Genomic DNA, 20419 nt, shown 5'->3' with positions numbered 1-20419 from the left:
TCACTCTGCAGCTAGACAGAGGTTTTTTGAAAATTTAAAACTCCTCTGAGCTTAGGTTGGTTCTGGGCAAAAGTATAATTCTGACTCTGATAAACTCTTTAAGATTGTTGAGGTTTGTGGGTACCATATTTGAGTGAAATTAGGCATCAACTTTTCTCTTTGAACACTGGGCAATCAGAATTCTTCCTCTTACTTTCCACCCCCTCTACTCAGCTCCAAAATCCATTGCTGAGTTGAAGTAGCATGATAATGGGGAGAGAAACAAAAGACCCAAGTTCAAATCCCAGCTCGGACACTTACTGGCTTTATGACATTGTTTAACTCAGTTACCCTTTTTAACCTGACTTTCCTGTTCATTAAAAAATGAAAAACACGAGCCAATTTCCCTGGGACACTATTGGATTAAGGTAACACTGAGGTGGGAACACATTTTCCTAAGGCAATAGAAAAAAGACAGTGAATGGGAACTCTCCTTTTGTAGCTGGAATTTTGACAAGAGCCCTTAAAAAGAAAAATCAGGCTTGCAAAATACCCCCTCTTTCAAAAGAAATCAGCAAATTGCTACCAGAAAACCACTCCAAAAAAGACTGTAGATAGTCATGAGAGTTTCATCATTCACCAAACCAAATTGCCTGTATAAGGAGAAGAATATAAACTTGAAGAGTTTCTTGAATTGAGAATTTCTGGAATGGAGAATTCAAGTAAGACTAACAATTTATTGGCCAAGAAGAAGAAGGTGTGGCTTTTACTGTTCTCTTCCTTATAAGGGAGGGGAGGAGGTCAAACCTCCCTGCGAAGGCAAGGAGGAGGGCTCCAACCAGACCTCTATTACAGTGGTATTCAGACTATTCTGCTTATAAACCTCTAAAAATAGTTTAGAAAACTGAGTATCTGCTAGCACGTTTTAAAGTTGACATCCATTTCCTCCCTTGGCATATTGTAAATATTGACACTTAAAAAGTGTTGCATTACTCTTTTGAATGGATCCAGTGGAATCCAAATACCATAGCAATATGATATCTACCATCACCCACTTTAAAAAAAAATACACAAAACAAGTTCATCATTAATAATTAGAAGTTTCATATCAGTCCTCTTTCTTCTTTAAATCATATTTCCAGTCCACTTCCCCAAAGAGTTGTATCCTAATGTAATACATATTTATGGTATGAAGTCTTTTATTAACCAATCTGTCATACTTCTATATGACAAATACACCCAAGTGGTTTTAAATTCAATTTTTAAAACAATTTTCTGTGACTATAAGGTTCTCAGTATTTTTTTAAATCCTTTAGATTGAGTTATAGCTACAATCATTAATAATAAAGATACCTAGTAATAACCAAATTGCTTAAATATATGTAACTTTTGATAAATAATTATTAAACATACCCAGTAGATTTTTGGAAATGAATCTATGAATGAGATGGCTGAGTAAGTGCATGATGGTACCTTGATTAAAGGAGGATTTCAGTCATTCATATTTTGAATTCTGTTTCGATTTGGCATAAATGTGTCTTAGGTAAAATACACTATTGAGATACATCAGTTTGTAAAGTTGGAGGACTATCATTAACTAAAAAGTAGGAATGATAATTGGAATGATGTGTGTACCACAGGAACAAACCCAAACAAATTCCTTGTAGAAGCTGAGAATCTGGAAACTGCTTCCACGAACACCATCTATGCCCATATATCCCTAGGAAAGTCTTTGTATCCCTCCAGGGGCACACCCCAGTTTGAAGATTGCCACTCTAGGAGAGGTTGACATTCTGTGAGAAGGGGAGAAGGGCAACATAGACCCTGGCTGGACACTTGTTAAACTGTCAAAACACCACCAAGTTTATCTTTTTTTTTTTCTTCCACCAAGTTCATCTTACCACAGTCCGTGGCCTTCTGTAACTTCATCTACATTGTGAAAACAAATTTCTCAACTAGACTGAATCCTAAGACAGAGCCCTTCAACACATCAGTAGAAACCTCCCTCTACTTTGTCGTCAATTCAACCGTCAATTTCCTTTGGCAATTGTTCAGTTAGTTACCAAACTCTAATTGTTTTATTTCCTACCCAGTTCATATTGCCCCATTTTGTCCAAAAATGGTCATTTGGAGATTTTATCAAATATATTGCTGAAATGCACATGAACTTTATTTTCCTATATCCCTGATCAGCCTCTCTAAGGACAGAAAAATATGAGACTAAGCTAATGAAATTTTCATTCAGCTAACTAACCATTTATTGATTAACTACAATGTCCTCCTATGTTAAGGTGGCCCTCATTCTCAATTTGCTTAGAGATCAGTTGGTATATAAATATACCTCAGTGTACTAAATGCAATCAATGCAGAAGCATTTACAATGCAGTGTAGTGAGTACACTTATAGGATGTTGTGATAGCCCAGAAGAATGATACCTAACCCAGTGGGGGTATTATTTAGAGCACAGCTACAAAGTGTGGTTCCCTAGACCAGCAGCAGCAGCACCTAGAAGCTTATTAGAAATGTAAATCCTTGGGCCTCTCCATAGACCTCTTGAATCAAAATAGATGTGAGTGAAGATCAAGAAACTGTTTTAACAAGCCCTCCAAAAGATGCTTTCACTTACTAAAGTTTGGGAAGCTCTGGTCCCAAGACAGCCTCCTGGAGGATGTAATGTCTGAACTGGATCTTTAAAAGATGAGTAGGAATTGATAAAGTGAAATGTGTGTGGGGGAAAGGAACAGGGTTCCAGAGAGAAGAGGCAATAAGAACCAAGATATGAAGTGATTAATGGCATGAAGTATGGGAAGAAAAATAAATACAACGAGGTTGTAAGCCCAGTTTGGGTGAGGCTTGTATGCCACTAAGGAGCTTAGACATTATCTTCGAGAGATGTGGGAGCTATTACAGAGAGGTGACTGGCAAACTCTCAAATTTGAGGAGTGTCCGACCAAAAAAGGAAGCGCAGTCAGGAGATGATTGAGGTAGTTGAGGAGCACCATGGTCCTGGATGAGGACTTTGGTAGTAGGGATGAAGAGGAGGAGATAATTTAAAGAACTGTATTTTAAATTATTGCTGGTGACCCATTGCTAAGTCATGAAATCAACGTAATAAACAAGGTAGTGTGTGGCACAATAGAATATAATCACATTATCGTATTGTATTTATTGCATGTGGTATGGGTAAGTATTTTGTAAAACTGTTATTTTTGTTTACATATTTCATTTTTGTTTCTAATTTTGAGAGAATCTGCATGGTCCTTTTATACAAAATGACTTAGTACTCTGTCAGTAACTTCATACTGGGTTATTTATTATAAGGTTGAAAATGAATTCATCCTTCAAGACAAACTTTAAAAGAGTAAATCATTTTCTTTATGGAAAAAATAATACTTTCTTGTGGTACAAAATTCAAATCCTCCCTTGAATCTCCATCTTTCAGCCACTCAGTTTCTCTCCCCATAGTTGCCAAGGTTATCAGTTTCTTCAATAGCACTCCAAGGATAGGACATGAGTGTGTGTTTGTGTATATATTCTTTCCTTTTCCTGTCTTCTTTAAAAAAGAAAGACACACAAACAAAAAAACCAAACAGTTGATACTATAAACACTGTTTCTGAATAGTGTTTTTTCCCACTTAATGATATATACTGACAATTATTTTCCATATTAGCACTTTAAGAATGTTCTCATTTTTGCAGTTGAATACTATTGTATTCTAAGGATGTACCACAACTCATTTGACCAACGTTCCAATTAATGAACATTTAGTTGGTGTTCAAGCTTTGCTCCTGCAACAATATGACAATGTATAACTTTATGCTCATGTCATTTCTCACATTGAAAATATCCCCATAGGTTGAGTTCCTAGCAGTAAAATGACTAGGTCAAAAGGGCATTTGTTATTTTAGTAAACATGGCCAAATTGCTCTTCATAGAGCGCTCCCATCAGTAATAGGAAGGAGTTTTTTCCCAGACACCTTTGCCAACTCGTTGTCATCAACCTTTTTGATCTTTGCTAAGCAAGAAAAAATGACATCTCATTGTCATTTTAATTTGCATTCTTTTGAGTGAGGATGAACTTTTTTCAAAATCACAGAATGTTTCAGAGTCATTTGTAATTTCCTTTTCTGTGCACTGTTTGTTACATTCATTTCCAATTTTTTTCCCTATAGGTTATTGGTCTTGTTCTTATTAAGACAAATACAGTTTACAACTTGAAGTAAAAAAAAAAAAACAAAAAAAAACGTTTCTTTAACAAGGATTTTAATGAATGTTCCTTATGACAAATAGATTCTAGTCTGGAGGTTATAACCTGAAAATATTAAAACAAACCTTTGAATTGCATAGGAATGGGTCTTTGCCCTTTTTGGCAAACAATCCTGTACAGAATCTCAACGTGATGACAAATTATAGAGTAAGTGCAGATTTAATTTTCTCAAAAAATTTGGAACGGTGTGTAAATATTTGCCTTCTCTGTGTATCAGTCTAACTATACGTAATGGCTATGACAGGGTTTGTCTTTTTAAAGCACTTGTGTCAACTGGCTCCCATTCTTTCAAAATATTTCATTAACCGAAGAAGGCTTGTAGGTTCTTCCTGCGTTGCATTTTCTAACTAAGTCTTAAATAACTATTTAGAAGCTTAAAATTTTATTCCCACACCTTATTTTTCCTCTAGAAAATAAAAACTGCACTTTTCCAATCTTCCACATCACCCATCGTGGTTTGCCGTTTGACTTGCCGGTCTCATTAGTGTCCTGAGATGTAGTTCATCTAGATCAAGAGAGTCAGTTCTGAGCAGCTGGGGACTTTCTAATCTCTTTACCCATCTTGGGCACCAGTTCCCTCTCATTGCTGTTTGTTTTATTCTTTGCAGTCAGAATATCATCCCTCTTGACATACAGAAACAAACCCAATAGGAATTCAAGGGTTCCCACTTCTATTTTCCATTCACTAATATTATACCATCTCCTCCAAAAGCAGACCTATCCTTTCCTTGATCATTCTATTGGTCAAATATACCTTTAAAAGCCATTTAGTCACCCTCAACCATTTTTATACTTTGTTAAAATCATGCTTTTATTGCATTACAGTTTTAATTTTTTACTTACCAGTCTTCCATTCTCCGTTAAGAGCAAGTTTACATAATGATACATTGGAGTAGGTTATGTGAGAACATTTGAAACAGTGTTAGCATTAGTTTTTTAATTTCCCTCAAAAGAAAGCTCTTCCATGCACACGGATACCATCCCTTTCTCAGTATGTATGAAGGAGAAATATGGGAACACTTCTAATAATTTTCAAACAACTTCTGTTTAAGTGAATGAATGAACCACCTGGTTTACCAACTATATTGCCCAAGGGATGGCTTTGATTGGCAGACAGAATGCAGGGTGGAAACAATGGATGTTAAATGAGGAAGGTTTTGAACTTGCAAGTTACCACCTTTGGTGGCAGTGAGTGTTTGTAGAAAATAACAGGCTGGGTTTTCAGATACTTCTAGAAATGCTGTGCACTTGCCTTTTGCAGTACTCAAAAAGTACCATTTTTCTGATCATAGCTTTAAAAAAAAAATACAACCGCCTTTCTTGCTTCTCTGTCTCAAAAAAGCTATATCGGACTTCCCTGGTGGCACAATGGTTAAGAATCCGCCTGCCAATGCAGGGGACACGGGTTCGAGCCCTGGTCCAGGAAGATCCCACATGCCATGGAGCAACTAAGCCCGTGCGCCACAATTATTGAGCCTACGCTCTAGAGCCCACGAGCCACAACTACTGAGCCCGTGTGCTGCAACTACAGAAGCCCACATGCCCAGAGCCCGTGCTCTGCAACAAGAGAAGCCACCGCAATGAGAAGCCCGCACACCACAACAAAGAGTAGCCCCCGCTCGCTGCAACTAGAGAAAGCCCGCGCGCAGCAACAAAGACCCAATGCAGCCAAAAATAAATAAATGAATATATTTTTTAAAAAAGCTATATCCATGAAGGTGTTTATTCATAAAGCTGTATCACTGAAAGATAAATGTTATATCCATAAGTATAGAAATGAATTAAAATTCTAGGCTTAACACCCATTCCCAATTCTAGTATACACCATGTAGAGCCATGTTTCTCAAACTTTAATGTAGGCGGAGTAACCTGAGAATCTTTGTCAGATGCAGTTCCTTGGTGATACTGATGCCACTGGTCTGGGAACTACACTTTGAGAAACATCGTGATGGATTCTTAAGTAGGCACATAGTCATAAACATAATAAATATGCAGGAGGAGACATATAGATATGTCTTGGGGGTCAGATACTGACTCACACAGATGCAACTTCTTTATTTATTCCTCACTGACCTGCATAAGCTTCCCCTATGTTGGGTAGTGAGAAAAAAGGATCTCACTCTGAAACAAATTTACCGGTCTCTTTATATGAGTTGGTATCACTTGGATAAATCGCCAGTCTTTCAGATTCCTTTACCCTCCTCCTGCTCCTCTCTAAGATGACACGTGGATTGACAGGTGAGAGAAAATTACATGGCATACATGACCTACAGTCCTCAATGCCGGTCTCTGTACTCTCCTTGACCCTCCGATCTCTGTACCAGTGCCCCTTGTGTGCCTGGTGAGTGTGTCTACCCTACTGACTTCATGGCTGGAAACTTGTATTTTCATCAGGAAATGCCACGCTCTGCTTATTTAACTCTATTGGTTGCTAAAGGAATCCTTAAATCTGTGAGTTACCACAGAAGAATACTTAAAATTCTAAATACGTAATTATGACACCTCTAAAAGCAAGTATGACTATCGTTATGGGTAAGGATGACTGCCAAGAAGTTACAGCAACGTAAAGCCACTCATTATACTTTTTTGAGGGGGGAGGGTGTGGACTTGGTGTTTACAGATAGAATATTGTATCACGTGCTGTGGGGGAAAACAAAAGCAAGAGAAGCTATGGCCATAATCTTTGTGAGTTTATTTTAAAAGGGGAGGAAAAAGACAAATACACAGAAAAATCATTTAACACTAACGAGAACACTTTAAGAAATACTTATTTTAAGTAAAGCTATTTTACTGTTCATTTACCATCTCATAAACTTATACCAATTTAAACTTCCACTCATATTTAAGAGTTTAAAAAGCTACTGAAATGATTGATGGAAATTAATTTAAAGATGAATACCTCTAATGAAATTCTATAGCATTCTAAAAATAGTGCTTTAAGGAATGCCATGGCAATATTTCCTCTTGAATATACAGTTCTGTATCCTGAGATTTCACTTATTATATTAATTTCTGTGTCATCGAGAATAGGTATAAATTATAAATCTAATTAACAAATACAATTCTAGGTTGTATATTAAAAGTACTCCTTTTATCTAAGAGACAAAATTAGCTGATGTTACTACATTCTTTAGTCAGTTATACATGACTTAGCAATCACCTTCATATTCCAAATACTTCCAAATTACCACCTATCTGCTGTTCTCCTTTTCATGTATTTCTCTCATTCTTCCTGGCTATCCTTCAAGAAGTAGCATTATTATAACTAGACGTATTCATTTACGTGTTGGAAAAGAAATATGTGTATATATTATGTATGGCGTTACACATATTATGGAGGATAACAAATACTTCAATATATATCTGATATACATATTTTGAAAAAGAAACGCCTTAGTTGTAAATTAACTACTTAAATTATCACCCAGTGTAAATGCATTTAATTTGCTCTGTAGTTTCAAAACAATATATATTAGAAACTGAGAGTTTGCATTCCCAATACTTCTGATGCCGCGGCTTCCAATTTCTGAATACTTCATCGCCTCCTCTGGAAATAATGAATATTTAGCAGTTACTCATCATAAGAAGGCACAATGTGTATAGTTAATAAAAGCAGCCATAATTATTTAACTTGGACTATTTTAATAATAGTTTTAATTTTAAGATTAAAAAACTCAAGATGCATTTATAATAATAACTGATTATATAACATGCTAGTCATTCAAATGAAATTGATTTTCTTGAAATTAATAATTCTCTCAAGCGTTCAAAAGGCAAAATATGGAAGCACTCACAAGAAAGTATAGGATATAACTAAAATTCTACTTATTGACCCATGAAATTACAAAGCCACGTGTGCATACTTTTAATTTTCAGGACTTTCTGAGAGAACTTTTGTGAATAGCAGGTAGAGAAAATATGGATAGATAAGTATCTCTGTCTTTTACATTATTTGTAGTAGATGATAAGAAACACAAAATTAATAATTCATGGTAACATTGATTACAATATATCGTCTAGTATTAGCATAGTAATAGGTATTAGTGATTTATATAATTGGAGAGATAACACAAATACAAAATTAGGCACACATACATATACATTCCTATGCTTCACTCAAAACTAAATAAATGTTATCTGAGATTATATCATGCGTATGACATTATAGCTGAAGTCAGATTTATTAGAGACAGCATTATTCTTTTATTGTCTTTAATATCTTCAATGAGTCAGTTATGAATAGAAACATTAAGTTTAACTTATGACTAAGTTAAATAGAATTTTGGACACCATATAAAATAAGAACAATGATTTAAAGTGCCTTTAGGATAGAGAAGTAATCTGTTAAAAAGTATTTCTGATTTGAATAGGAACAAAACAATCAATAGGGTTATGAGATTCCATATGAGTAATCATTAGGTTGTTTCCAATTTTTCACTAATGTGAACAGTGCTGAAAGAACATTCTTTGTAGGTCTCCTCATAAACCAGGTGACAATACCTAGAAGTAGAACTGCTGGCTCATCAGAATATTCATATCTTTATTATATATCATAAATTGTTTACCACAGCAACAGGAAATGATATGAATGTATTACATTAATTTGCATATTGGTGGTTGAACAGTTTTTCATGTTTCTTGGCCATTCAGATTTTTCTATCCATGAGTTGACTCTTCACATTCTTGGCCCAATTTTCTATTAGATTGTTTGGTTTCTCTTACAGATGATGTGAGTTCTCTGTATATTCTGGATTCTAGAAGTTATATGAATCTAAAATACAGGTCCATAGTTCGTTACCCAAAACCTTATCATTGACCTTACAGGAGACCAATGAAATATGCGCACCTTGCTGGAATGGTAGAAATCATAGAAAGTTGCAAGAGTATAAAAACTAAGTACGGCAGAGTAGTTGAAGACCTAGGACCCAAGATGAAAGCTAACATGTTGTGTGAACCAAAGAAGGGGCTTCAGTCCATCATGTGTTATTTTCCTTCTTTTCAGAAACCTTCATGTTTGCTTTGTTTTCTATACATGTTTAAGGAAAAGCTATTTAGAAGAGAAATCTCAGATGTTTTTGTTGCTGTTTTTTTTAAATACAAGCTTAATTCAGCAACTCATTTGATTCTTTGAGTTTACAAGTTATTGAAGAATTTAGAAAGAGTTGTTTTATATAATGACTATAATTTTGGTACAACACTTAACAGTAAAAACAAAGCATCTTTAATTTTTTGTGAAGTGTATGTCAATCATGAAGTCAGAATTGAATTGCTCTTTGCTTTCAATGAAAATTTCCCTAACTGCTGTTTTATATTTTAAAAAGAAACTTCTAGTGTTTAATACTACTTACTTTTTTAAGGACTGTGTCCATTTACCATATGGATGATAATTTAGGGTTGTGCCATATCGGTTAGAAATAATGCAAATACCGTTAGCCAAGGTGAATGTACAAAGCAAGAAAAAGATGATGCAGAGACCTGGAAAAATTACTTTGTCATATATGTCTCTCTATTCTGAAGAATCCACTGTGTTCCTTAATCCCTTTGGGTTATTTAAAACAATGATTTTAGGAACAATTCAGCTGGAAGGGAAACATGCGATTATGTTTCGAGTTCATCAGAACCGCATTCAAATGTGGTTGAAGAGTCACAGTGTGCATAGTAGTGCATCTGAAAAAAAATACGTAAACATCTGGCGTTGCAGACAGTGCTCCATACAAGAAAAAGGAAAAAGGAAAGAAAGGTGTTCATCTGAAATCATACTATTTCATGTATACTGGAAATGTAGACCATGAGTAGGTAGACATTCTTTCACTTGTTCATTCACACATTCAATAATTCCGTGGTTCTCAATTAGTGGTGATTTATTCTCCAGGGGAATTGATCCATGTCTGAAGATATTTTTGGTTGGCACATCCGGGGAAGGAGGAAGTGCCACTGGCGTCTTGTGAATAGTAACCAAGGGTGCTGTAAAATATCCCACAATACACCGGGCAGCTGCCTGCAACAAATAATTACCCAAACCAAAATGTCAGTAGTGCTGAGGTTGAGAAACCCTGATTTAAACTAAAATTACACATTAATCAAAACTACTTTATTCTGGTTCTAACCCCTGTGATTCATCAAATAAAATCTTGTATATTTGTATCATACTTAAATTAGTATAACCTATAGTATAGTAAGTAAGTATGCAGGATATGCATCCGACAGACCAGGGTTCAAATCTCACATCCACCATTTGTTAGCTTGTACCTTAAGCAAGTTTCTTAACCTCTCATGACTGTAGTTTTCTAATCTGAAAAGTGATAATAATGTCTGCTGAAAGGCTCTGCAGTGGAGATTGAATGAGATTACTTAAAATGATTAATGTTAAGTGCATAGCAGAGTGTTTGTACTTAGTAAGTTCTCAATAAATGGTAGCAGTTAGTATTACCTTTGCATATACTAAATCATTTGATCCTGACCTACTATGAATATCCTGCTCACATACCATATTTCATTGTTTCTAAGACACCATTGATTAGAATATGCATCGTTATTTTATCTGTCACTAAGAAAAAAGTGCTGCCAATTAGACTATGGCATACCATCATTTGTAAAATGTATCCCAATTCAGAGCAGTATATTTGTGGAAATAAAATGTGGGTCTTAGAAATGATTCTTGTCAAGCCCGTCAGCGAGTCTTCTTATGTGCAACTGAACAAGGCTACCATTAACCACTTGCAGCTTTAAATTCACTTAGAAGGCTACAGGAACAGAAGCACAGCTTCCCAGGAAGGCGGGATCAGGCATCTCTCTTCAGTGGGCTTAGAATACACAGCAGTTTGTACAACATTCACCGAGCCATCCAAGAGCTACTCTCTTTGCAGCACCTGCACACTCTCAGATGATAGTTCAGGTAAAAAGAAAGCAGACTCACACAGTGGTGCTGGGTCAACCCTGGCCTAGAAGCTTCATGGGTCCCAGGAGCTAATGTCTTATAACATAGAGTTTCCAAGATCCTTGAAAGGTACATGCTCAATTACAAGAGATACTGCACTCAGGGGATCCCCAAAACTATGACTTTCCCTTACACATTTGTAGTTCAAATGTAGAACTCCTAAGCCAGGTGTAATTTACCAGTCTTTTTTTTTTTTTTTTTTTTTTTGCAGAAGCAATGCTGCCGACTAACACATTTGACATTCCAATTTTATCAGGTTTCCAGGGAAAATACAGCTAGAAAGTTCTTTGAAGGTCAAAGTCTGATGCAGAGGGGAAAAAGCTGTTTTTAACTCTTATCCACAATAATCTCTCTCACTTTCATCCATTTTGTAATTAAAGATACTGAAATTAGAGAATTTAAGTAACTTGCCCCAGCTCAGGAATTAATAAGCCTAGAACTCACATGTTCTTATCCCTAGTCTGATTACTTCCAAGAACACTGTAATACATCAAAGCAGGAGTCAGCAAACTATAGTCCAAAGGCCAAATTCAGTCCACTCTGTGTTTTTGTAAATAGTTATTGAAACACAGCCACGCTCATTTGTTTACATATTGTCTATGGTTGCTTTTACATGATAGTGCCAGACTCCAGGTATGACAGGAACCGTATGACCCACAACGCCTAAAATATTTGTTGAGCCCTCTCTAAAGTATAACTATAAATTGTTTGACTATGTCTATGTGTCTATATAAGGATGTAAAAGGCAAAATGTTGCTTGTGTTTTATCTTTAAAAATATAATTTTTCTGTGTACCTGAAGGTTTTTAGTCACAAATGCCAATCCTAACCATTTCTCTAGATCTGCCGTTGGCTAACTTTTTCTGCAAATGGCCAAATAGCAAAGGTTTTAGAATATGTTTTAGGATTTATGGGCCATGTGGTCTTTATTGCAATTAGTCAATTCATGCCAGGGTTGGAATTTAGATAACCAGGCTGAAGAGCCCACACTCTTCACCACTAAGGACTTAGGAACATAGTAAAACCTGGAGAGCACCAGCTTCAGTGAATGAGACTGCTTCAAGCAGTGTCCTGTGTTGCTATTAAACCAGATCAGAGATTTAGTCCTCATTGAAGAACTGTATGTATAAAGATTTTTGGAGTAAGTGCATTGGGTTTCAGCAAGCAAGTACTTCCCTCCAAGCAATGTAGATTTAACAAACCCTCTTGGGAGTCTGCTCATAATTACTGTCTATTCTCTGCGTTCTTTCAGTCTAATCTTAACACAGCAGCCAGAATGATCTGTTAAAAAATAAGTCAGATCATATCACTCCTGTGCTGAAAACCCTCCTATGCTTCCTAATATCACTCAGAATAACAGCCCAAGTCCTCACATAATTGCCCTGCAGGACCTACCCTCCCCCATCTCTCTGGCTTGCTTCCTGCTACCCTCCCCTTGCTCGGTAGACTCCTCTTACACTGGCTTCCTTATACTTGTATTGATTATGCCAGACACACACCTGCCGCAGGGCCTTTGCACTTGCTGTTTCCCTTGCATGGATTGTTCTTCCCTGAAATACTGCTTGATTCATTCCCTCACTTCCTCCTAATGTTTACTCAAATGTCACCTTCTCAGTGAGGCTTTTCCCCTGGAGGCACTTTCTGAAATGTCCGCCTCCCATGTTCCCTTAGCTCACACGTACACCTCCTATCCCCACTTGATGCTTTGTTTGTTTTGTTTTGTTTTTTTCACTTTAGCACTTTTCATCCTTGGATGTGCTGTAATTTATATTTTATCGTCCATGGTTCCCATTAGAATGTAAACTTCACAAGAACAGAAAAATTTTGTCTGTTTTATTGACTCATATATCCAGTATCAAAATAGTATTTAGAACATAATAGATGCTCTTATATTCAGTATATATTTACTGAATGAATTGATTAGTATGCTGGGGAGGGTTGGGTAAGATTTTGTTTGCCAAAGGCATTCTACTGCCAAAAGGACTTTGAAACCCCATCTTTATGAATGGATGACTTCTACAAGTGGCTTCTGGATATGTCTCATTACCTGATGATCACACCTATGTCCACTCTTTGGTTGGCCTTGAATATTCCGAGTGTGTACCTTAATAGATTCTATCTTCTTGACTTCAAAACACTTGCCACTTTAAAAATCAATATGGCATTATATTTTGTATATTTGGACAGATTATTTTTGAAATCCATAAATCTCTAAATCAGAAGAAAACCTCCCTTTGATGGGCTGCCCTTGATTAGCTCAGAATGGAAAGAAAGAACCTGTCATTCTTTGTCAATCAGCTTGGCACGTACTTGACAGGCTGCAGTTACAGTGAAGGAGAGCCGTGTTGCTGTGGTCTAGCAAACCTAATTGTAGATAAATAAAAGAATAGTCACCCAGCATGAGGGAAAAGAGAAAGAAACTCAGCTGCACAATGTTGTGTTTTTCCATCCATCAGCCTTCATTTGTCAGAGTCTGCCTGACAATCTAAGCCAGAGAAGTCAGGCTCTAACACAATATTGATTACGTTTCATTTTTCATTTCTTGCCACCCTTTTTAGCAAACAGTTTGTATATGGAATGAGAGACAGTGCAGTCAACATATGTGACTAGAGCCCATTTATTTTAAAGGCTTACTTTGTTTTTTCTTCCCAGAAAGCCATATATTTGTTTGCTTGTTTCACTATAACATTGTAATTGTCAGCTCTTGCTGCAGTAACAAATGACCCCCAAATCCCAGTGACTTGCAAGAACAAACATTGATCACTCATTCATGTGTCTGCAGATCAGCGGCAGCTTTACTCTACACTATGGGTCAAGTTCAGATTTTCTCATCCTAGGCTGTGGATCTGCTCCAAATGTCTTCTCATTCCAGAACCCAGGCTGAAAGAGCAGCTTCTTTATGATACATTATTCTCTCATGGTGGAAGGCAGGAACTAGAGGTACTAGCGAATCCTGAATTGCCTTTAAAAACCTAGCTCAGAGCTGTCATGCAGTCATGTCTGCCCACAGTCCATTGATCCAAGTGAGGCATGTGGTAAAGCCCAAAGTCAATGGGGAAGAGAGTGTATTCACCCACCCTTTTTATGTTGTGATATATATATATTTTTTATGTATATATACACATATATATACATACATATTGATATATTCTAAGGTTAGCAATAAGTAAAATGATAGAAATATAAATAAATTTAAAATAATAAAGGAAAACAAGGCAAAATGTATCTCATATTATCCTTAGCAGCACCAAATTTCTAGTTTAAAAAAAAAAGTGTGCAATCAGTTTAATATTGAATTAGAAATACAGTAGTCAATGAATAAATTCTTAGAGAATGTAAGTGTACGTTAATTTGCATATGAATTGCTACTTTCATCCTCAAAGGGGTTGTTCAGTCTTTTTTTTTACCACTAACCTTTGGTTAGCTGCTCGTCAGACCAACACCACCAGCAATATTAGTAATGCTGTCTAATAAATAAGACTGAAGGTGCTTAGAGAGTTACTCCATTTTGAAAACCTATCAAGGCTGGATTTTTAAAAAGTACACTGCAGTATTCTCCTAGTATTAATGAAGGGTTATTCCTATTACCTATTTAATAAAAATTAAATACTTAAAATTATGCATGAGATTTTAGTGAACTGTCAATACTATGTTGAAAAAAAAAAAAACTCTAGTTACATCATAAGGGTCTTAACTCCTGGTGCGCAATCTTACATTACAGGTGATATATTAAGAATAAAGGAGAGGGAAAAACTTAAATGGAAATGTTCTATTATTAGAAGTGAGATTTTTTTGGTTGAAATCCCATGAAGACTTTCTTGTCTGAATGTTCTTTGAAGTTGAACACTTTCTACTTACAAAAAACTGGCCACTATAATTAGCTGTGTTTCCATTTTAGTGGTGACCTCCTTCACCTTATCTTAAATCATATAAAGATGGGAGGCCATTTGTGAGATAAAAGATTTACTCAAACCAATTCTCTGACCTGGATATCATCAGTTTGGCAATTGTAAAGCCACAAAGAGACACCCTTGGAGCTTTTTAAAAGCTATGTAAGAATTTATTTTCCGGTGGGAAGAGACAGGATTTTCTCTCATTTACACACTGGAAGGATACTATAGAATGTATTGGAGTTAAAGAAGAGGAAAAAAATTAACATGATAGTAAGAGATGTGGCTGCCAGTTTTAGCATGTGCATACACACACACACACACACACACACACACACACGCTATACTCAACAAAGGAGGGATAAAGTGGGGGTTTAGTGATACACACTTCCTGGTAATAATATCAACTCTGCCATTTGCAAGCTACATGACCTTGGACAGTTGACTTACTCTCCCTCAGTTTTAGCATCTGCAAAATTAGATAATACCCTTTCTTTTTTTATAAATTTATTTATTTTTGGCTGTGTTGGGTCTTCGTTGCTGTGCGTGGGCTTTCTCTAGTTGCAGCGAGTGGGGGCCACTCTTCGGTGCGGTGCGCGGGCTTCTCATTGCAGTGCCTTCTCGTTGTGGAGCACGGGCTCTAGGCACGCGGGCTTCAGTAGTTGTGGCACGTGGGCTCTAGAGCGCAGGCTCAGTAGTTGTGGCACACGGGCTTAGTTGCTCCGCGGCATGTGGGATCTTTCCAGACCAGGGATGGAACCCGTGTCTCCTGCATTGGCAGGTGGATTCTTAACCACTGCGCCACCAGGGAAGTCCCAGATAATACCCTTTTTGTAGGAGTGTAAGTATGAGGAAAAAATGTATGAAACATACAGTGTTTTGACACATGGTAAAGTTTTAGCAACTCTGGTTTGTTAATATTATTACAGTGACATAATCACTATAGCAGTCACTATAGCAGTTTGTTGATATTTTCAGCACAGCTAATGATTTCAGCAGCTTTTTCTTATCTTTGCATAGTCATGTGATTTGGCTGGGCTTTCTTGTTTGTTTGCTTGCTTTTCAATTTTTCCATGTCAAGTTTTAATTGCATGGAGGGATATCAAAATTTTTAAATTTGTCTCACACATACTTCCATTTTTTTCATGGTGATGATCAGCTTCTCATAGTGTATTTTTTCACACTAACCTAAGAAAACTATACTAAGGGACATTTTAAGGGAATTTAATTGTATTTACTACAGTTGACCCTTTAAGCAATAAAATTCAACCCTCAATAAGTAACCTATCTTTTAACTAATAAATTCACACTACAAGTAAATGTAGTGAGGTAAATTGTAGAAATTTATCTTCAAAATGGTCTTTCTAAAGTAGTTTATCAAAGGTGCATATCATTAGATATCTAGTTCTCCAAAAAATTGCGAAGGGAAAGTACCCACAAAGAATTAAGAGCTGAACGCGATTTCTCTCACCCATTGCTCTATTTCTGTTAGACCAGGTGTAAATCTTATCCAGGTACTTAAACTCTCCATTATTTCATTAAAGGACAAAGAGATGGCAATAGTGTTGATGAAAGGACATGCTACTAGGAAACATTTCTATAAACGGAAGTGATGTGACTTTGCAATGCTCATTCATCAGAGGACTAAATCTAGGGCAAATTCAGTGGCCTGAAGAGGGAATATTTTACTTTCTGCAGGTGCAAAACATAGACATTTCACATGGCATGCCACCTTTTCCACAGTGCATCTAATAAGCACCACCTTAGAACTTGGAGCTCTAAGTAATATCGGGGCTGCTCTCATGTCAGCCTTGCCGCTGCTTCTGTTCATTTGCCAGTGAAACTTTCATGAATTAAAATTTGTGTGTTTATTTCCTGAGGGACTTCCTTGTCATATCAAATGCAGTCTTTTAATCCTGGTTATTTGCCAGTGCCTTCTCAATAGTGGCATCGATTCTTTGTCATCTTTGGAACTATTTATTTGCGATTGAAGACTAGGGGCAGGGAGAGAAGGGTGTTCGTGCTCGTCATTTGCTGCATACCTGAAACAGTGGTAAAATTATAGATTATTTGTGCTCATTTTCTGAAGGTATAGAATTTACACTGGGTATACTTATAAATCATTTTTAAAGGAAGAAGGAATTACCCAACCCTCACAAAGTACACTCCGATTTTGAACTTGTTACAATTTTGCAACTTTTTTTAAAAAAATCACGTTCATACAGTGTGTGTGTGTGGAAAAAAAAAAAATCACGTTCAGAACTTTTTATCATAAAGAGTGAATTGATACTTACAATTTTAGGTTTGTTTCTTCCAGAATTATTGTCTCTAAAGGTGATGTGTGTGTGTGTGTGTGTGTGTGTGTTGCACACGTCCCCATTTAACACATGGAGTTAGTCTTCATGTTATGGACCCTTTTAACCAAAGTGCCTACCTCCCATTGCTATTTATTGTAAGAACTGAAGAAATAATCCTTCTCAAGAGCATGTGATGAGGACTCACAAGTTACAGGGCATCCTACTGTGCCATGTAAGATTGCAGTCATTTGGGTTCAGAGGACACACCCTGCTCAGATGAGCTGAGAGAGGACAGGTACAAACACAGTGGATAAAGGAAGCAGTGGCATGAAGACACGTACATGTGGCAGTGCTGGGAGGCTACAGGGTAGGAGAGGGAGGAAGAGGGATGTGTGTTAATCAGGAGTTGCTCTCTGGGGAAGACTGCCCAGGCCCTGACTGACGCCTGACATTGATTAATCGATACTCCTTCCTAGTGTTTAACAAGTGTTACATCCAAAAAGTCTTCTGTAATATTTAACTTCACTTCCTTCAGCTTCAATTTATGCACGTTTCTTTTGTCCTCTCTTCAGGAGAGCTAGACAGCAGCACCCAGTAGCAAAGCACTTTATGTTCATATATCTGAAGGGGATGTTTTTTTCTTGTGTTGTGTTTTGTTTCGTTTTTTGGTCATACGGTCATGCTTCAATCTTCTCCAGACTAAGGGAAAACACATTTTTAAAGATAATTTAATCATTCCTCAAAAAGCCTATTTAATTTGACTGCTTAATAACTAATAAGCCTTGATACTGTGCTTTAAGTGTTTACTTTTTGGAAAGAAAGTTAATAATTTTGACAATGATGTGGAAAGATTTATTTGGTTTCTATTTCAAAACAAAATTTTGGAACCAGAGTCCCGAGAAGAATCCTGTTAAAATAAGAGGTTTGTGGAGTAAAATGGACATTAGGATTACTGAGATTATTGAAGCTAACAATAATATTTATCCACATTAATCATATTCATAGATCATACTTCTCGCTATTGCATTCTACTTTTTGGAAAAATATAAAGTGTCTCTGTTTCTATATAATAGTATTATGACATAAGAAGATTTGGGATAAATTTTTTAAACTTCGGTGTGTTTCACAAAGACCTCCGTTTCTTTTCTCTGCACTGAAAACTACTTTGTGCCCCTATGTACTGTGCAGAAATTGACCTGCAATACATGTGGAGTCTCCAAGGGTATATTTAAATTTAGTAATTTTATTGCTAACTGTGAAGTTAATCTGCACTGTATGTGCTCTTTTCCCCAGGAAACTGAAGTAGCAGTTCAAGCTAAACAGCCGGATGTGGAAGGGATTTTGTCTAAAGGGCAGCATTTGTACAAGGAAAAACCAGCCACTCAGCCCGTGAAGGTAATGAAGCAACCTCTAGCAATATCCATTACCTCATAATGGGTTATGCTTCCCCTGTTGTACATTTGCCATTGACATGGTCTATTTATTATCGATGAAATAACTTGTAAAGAAATATTGGCCATCCTGCAATAGCAGAGGCAGAGCTATCTTTTTGATCAACATATCCTATTTATGTATTGTGATCTTAAGGCTATTAACGAGTCATTGCATTAAAGGACTCATTTCTGTCCTGGTGCGCTGCCATCAATACAAAAAATAGTCCCACCTTCAAGGTAGATTAAATTCTTTGAGGCTCTGTTGCTTTGCTTGCCAGCCTTGATGCTTTTCATATCGTTTGGCTTAATTCAAATCAAGCTACTGCATCATACTGTCTGTCTCCAGCAGCTGTAAAGAATCACAATATGGTCCATGACCTTTCTTTTCTCTGTTGCTCTTTCTTATGAAAGAGGAAAATCGGCATTCGGGCTTCAGTACTTTATTGGGTCAAGAATTTTTAGTGGAATGTCATGTAATTGCTTCTCTCTTCAGTAAAAAGCTGGCCAGGGAGAAAGCTTTCTACTTCTTTCCTTTCCCCATGTGCATTTTGAAGTCTAGGACACATTTATTCACAGGGCTATTACATGAGGAGAGAAATGGAAAACCAGTTCAGTTTTCAAAAAATAGCTAATCAATGGCTTCCACTTGCTAATGAGAGTCCAGTGATAAATAGACGTTAGGTATAGGTCACCTTATTTTCTGTACCTGACCAAAATTATAATGGCTCCCATTATGATGAAGGTTCCCAAGAGCCTGTAATGGTGGCTGTTTATTGATCAGTCCTGGTTTCTCTAGCTGCTGTTGCAGGCTGAGATTTAGTGGGCCTCACCCTCATGTTTAAAACTGCTCTAAAACAGTGCAGGTCAATAACCTCATTATACAGAACTAGTTTGTCCTTGCAAATAACATTACCATGACTTACACTGTGTCGCTTCATTTCTAGAAGCTTGTTTGTTTTCCTTACCGTTTACAAGGGGCTTTTTCTTAGGTAAATTTAAAGTTTTAGCCTAAACGCAATGTCCAAACACCAGGTGGCGAAAGGCACAGATTTCCTCTGTAGGTATCGATAGACATTTATACAGGAATACATTGTCCCCACTCCTAACATCCCCCCAAAATAATTTGCATCCAGTCTAGGCCTGGTATGATAATTTTCATAAAGTAGCAATGTGTACAGTATTTAGATTGGAGAGCTAGAAAAGGTCCTGAAAGCAGCAAATTTCAGGGTTTCTTTTGATGCTCTAGAGAAAGCCAGTCCCCAAGCAGACACCTTTCTTGATTAACAGAGTGACTTTCATAGCAAGCAATGAGACGGACCAATGGACCATTTTGTAGGTCTGCTCTGCCTACTCTTGTTTGATCCTCAAAGACTTTATGCAGGATTTGGCATAATCGTTACAGATTACAGACATGCATTTCAATTGGCTTTTGCTCTAGTGCCTTTATAAAAAAAACAGAGGGAAAGCCTTAATTGAAAGTCAACGAGAAGATTTTTGTTTTCATTGTATGTAAACAATCCAAGCAGTTGAAGCTAGTTTATCATACCCTCAACTCCTGGGCCACTGTGAGATCGGAGCTGAGATCCCCCATGTCCGAGCCTATCTAATTTCTATTG

At 36.8% G+C, this 20419-nt stretch overlaps 1 protein-coding gene across 3 annotated transcripts in view; it reads left to right on the top strand.

Annotated features, from left to right (window-relative positions):
* Positions 1-20419, top strand: part of DMD (dystrophin) — a 2123648-nt gene that overhangs the window by 1359653 nt on the left and 743576 nt on the right. For all 3 annotated transcript variants that reach the window (XM_057539128.1, XM_057539123.1, XM_057539124.1), the window contains one exon: positions 18664-18765. In XM_057539128.1, the coding sequence (XP_057395111.1) occupies positions 18664-18765 (102 nt within the window). The remainder of the gene's footprint in view (positions 1-18663; positions 18766-20419) is intronic.

The sequence above is a fragment of the Balaenoptera acutorostrata genome, chromosome X (genome assembly GCF_949987535.1).
Source record: "Balaenoptera acutorostrata chromosome X, mBalAcu1.1, whole genome shotgun sequence".
Classification (NCBI taxonomy): Eukaryota; Metazoa; Chordata; class Mammalia; order Artiodactyla; family Balaenopteridae; genus Balaenoptera; species Balaenoptera acutorostrata.
Note: the sequence above shows the minus strand (reverse complement) of the source record. Positions and strands in the feature narration are given on the sequence as shown.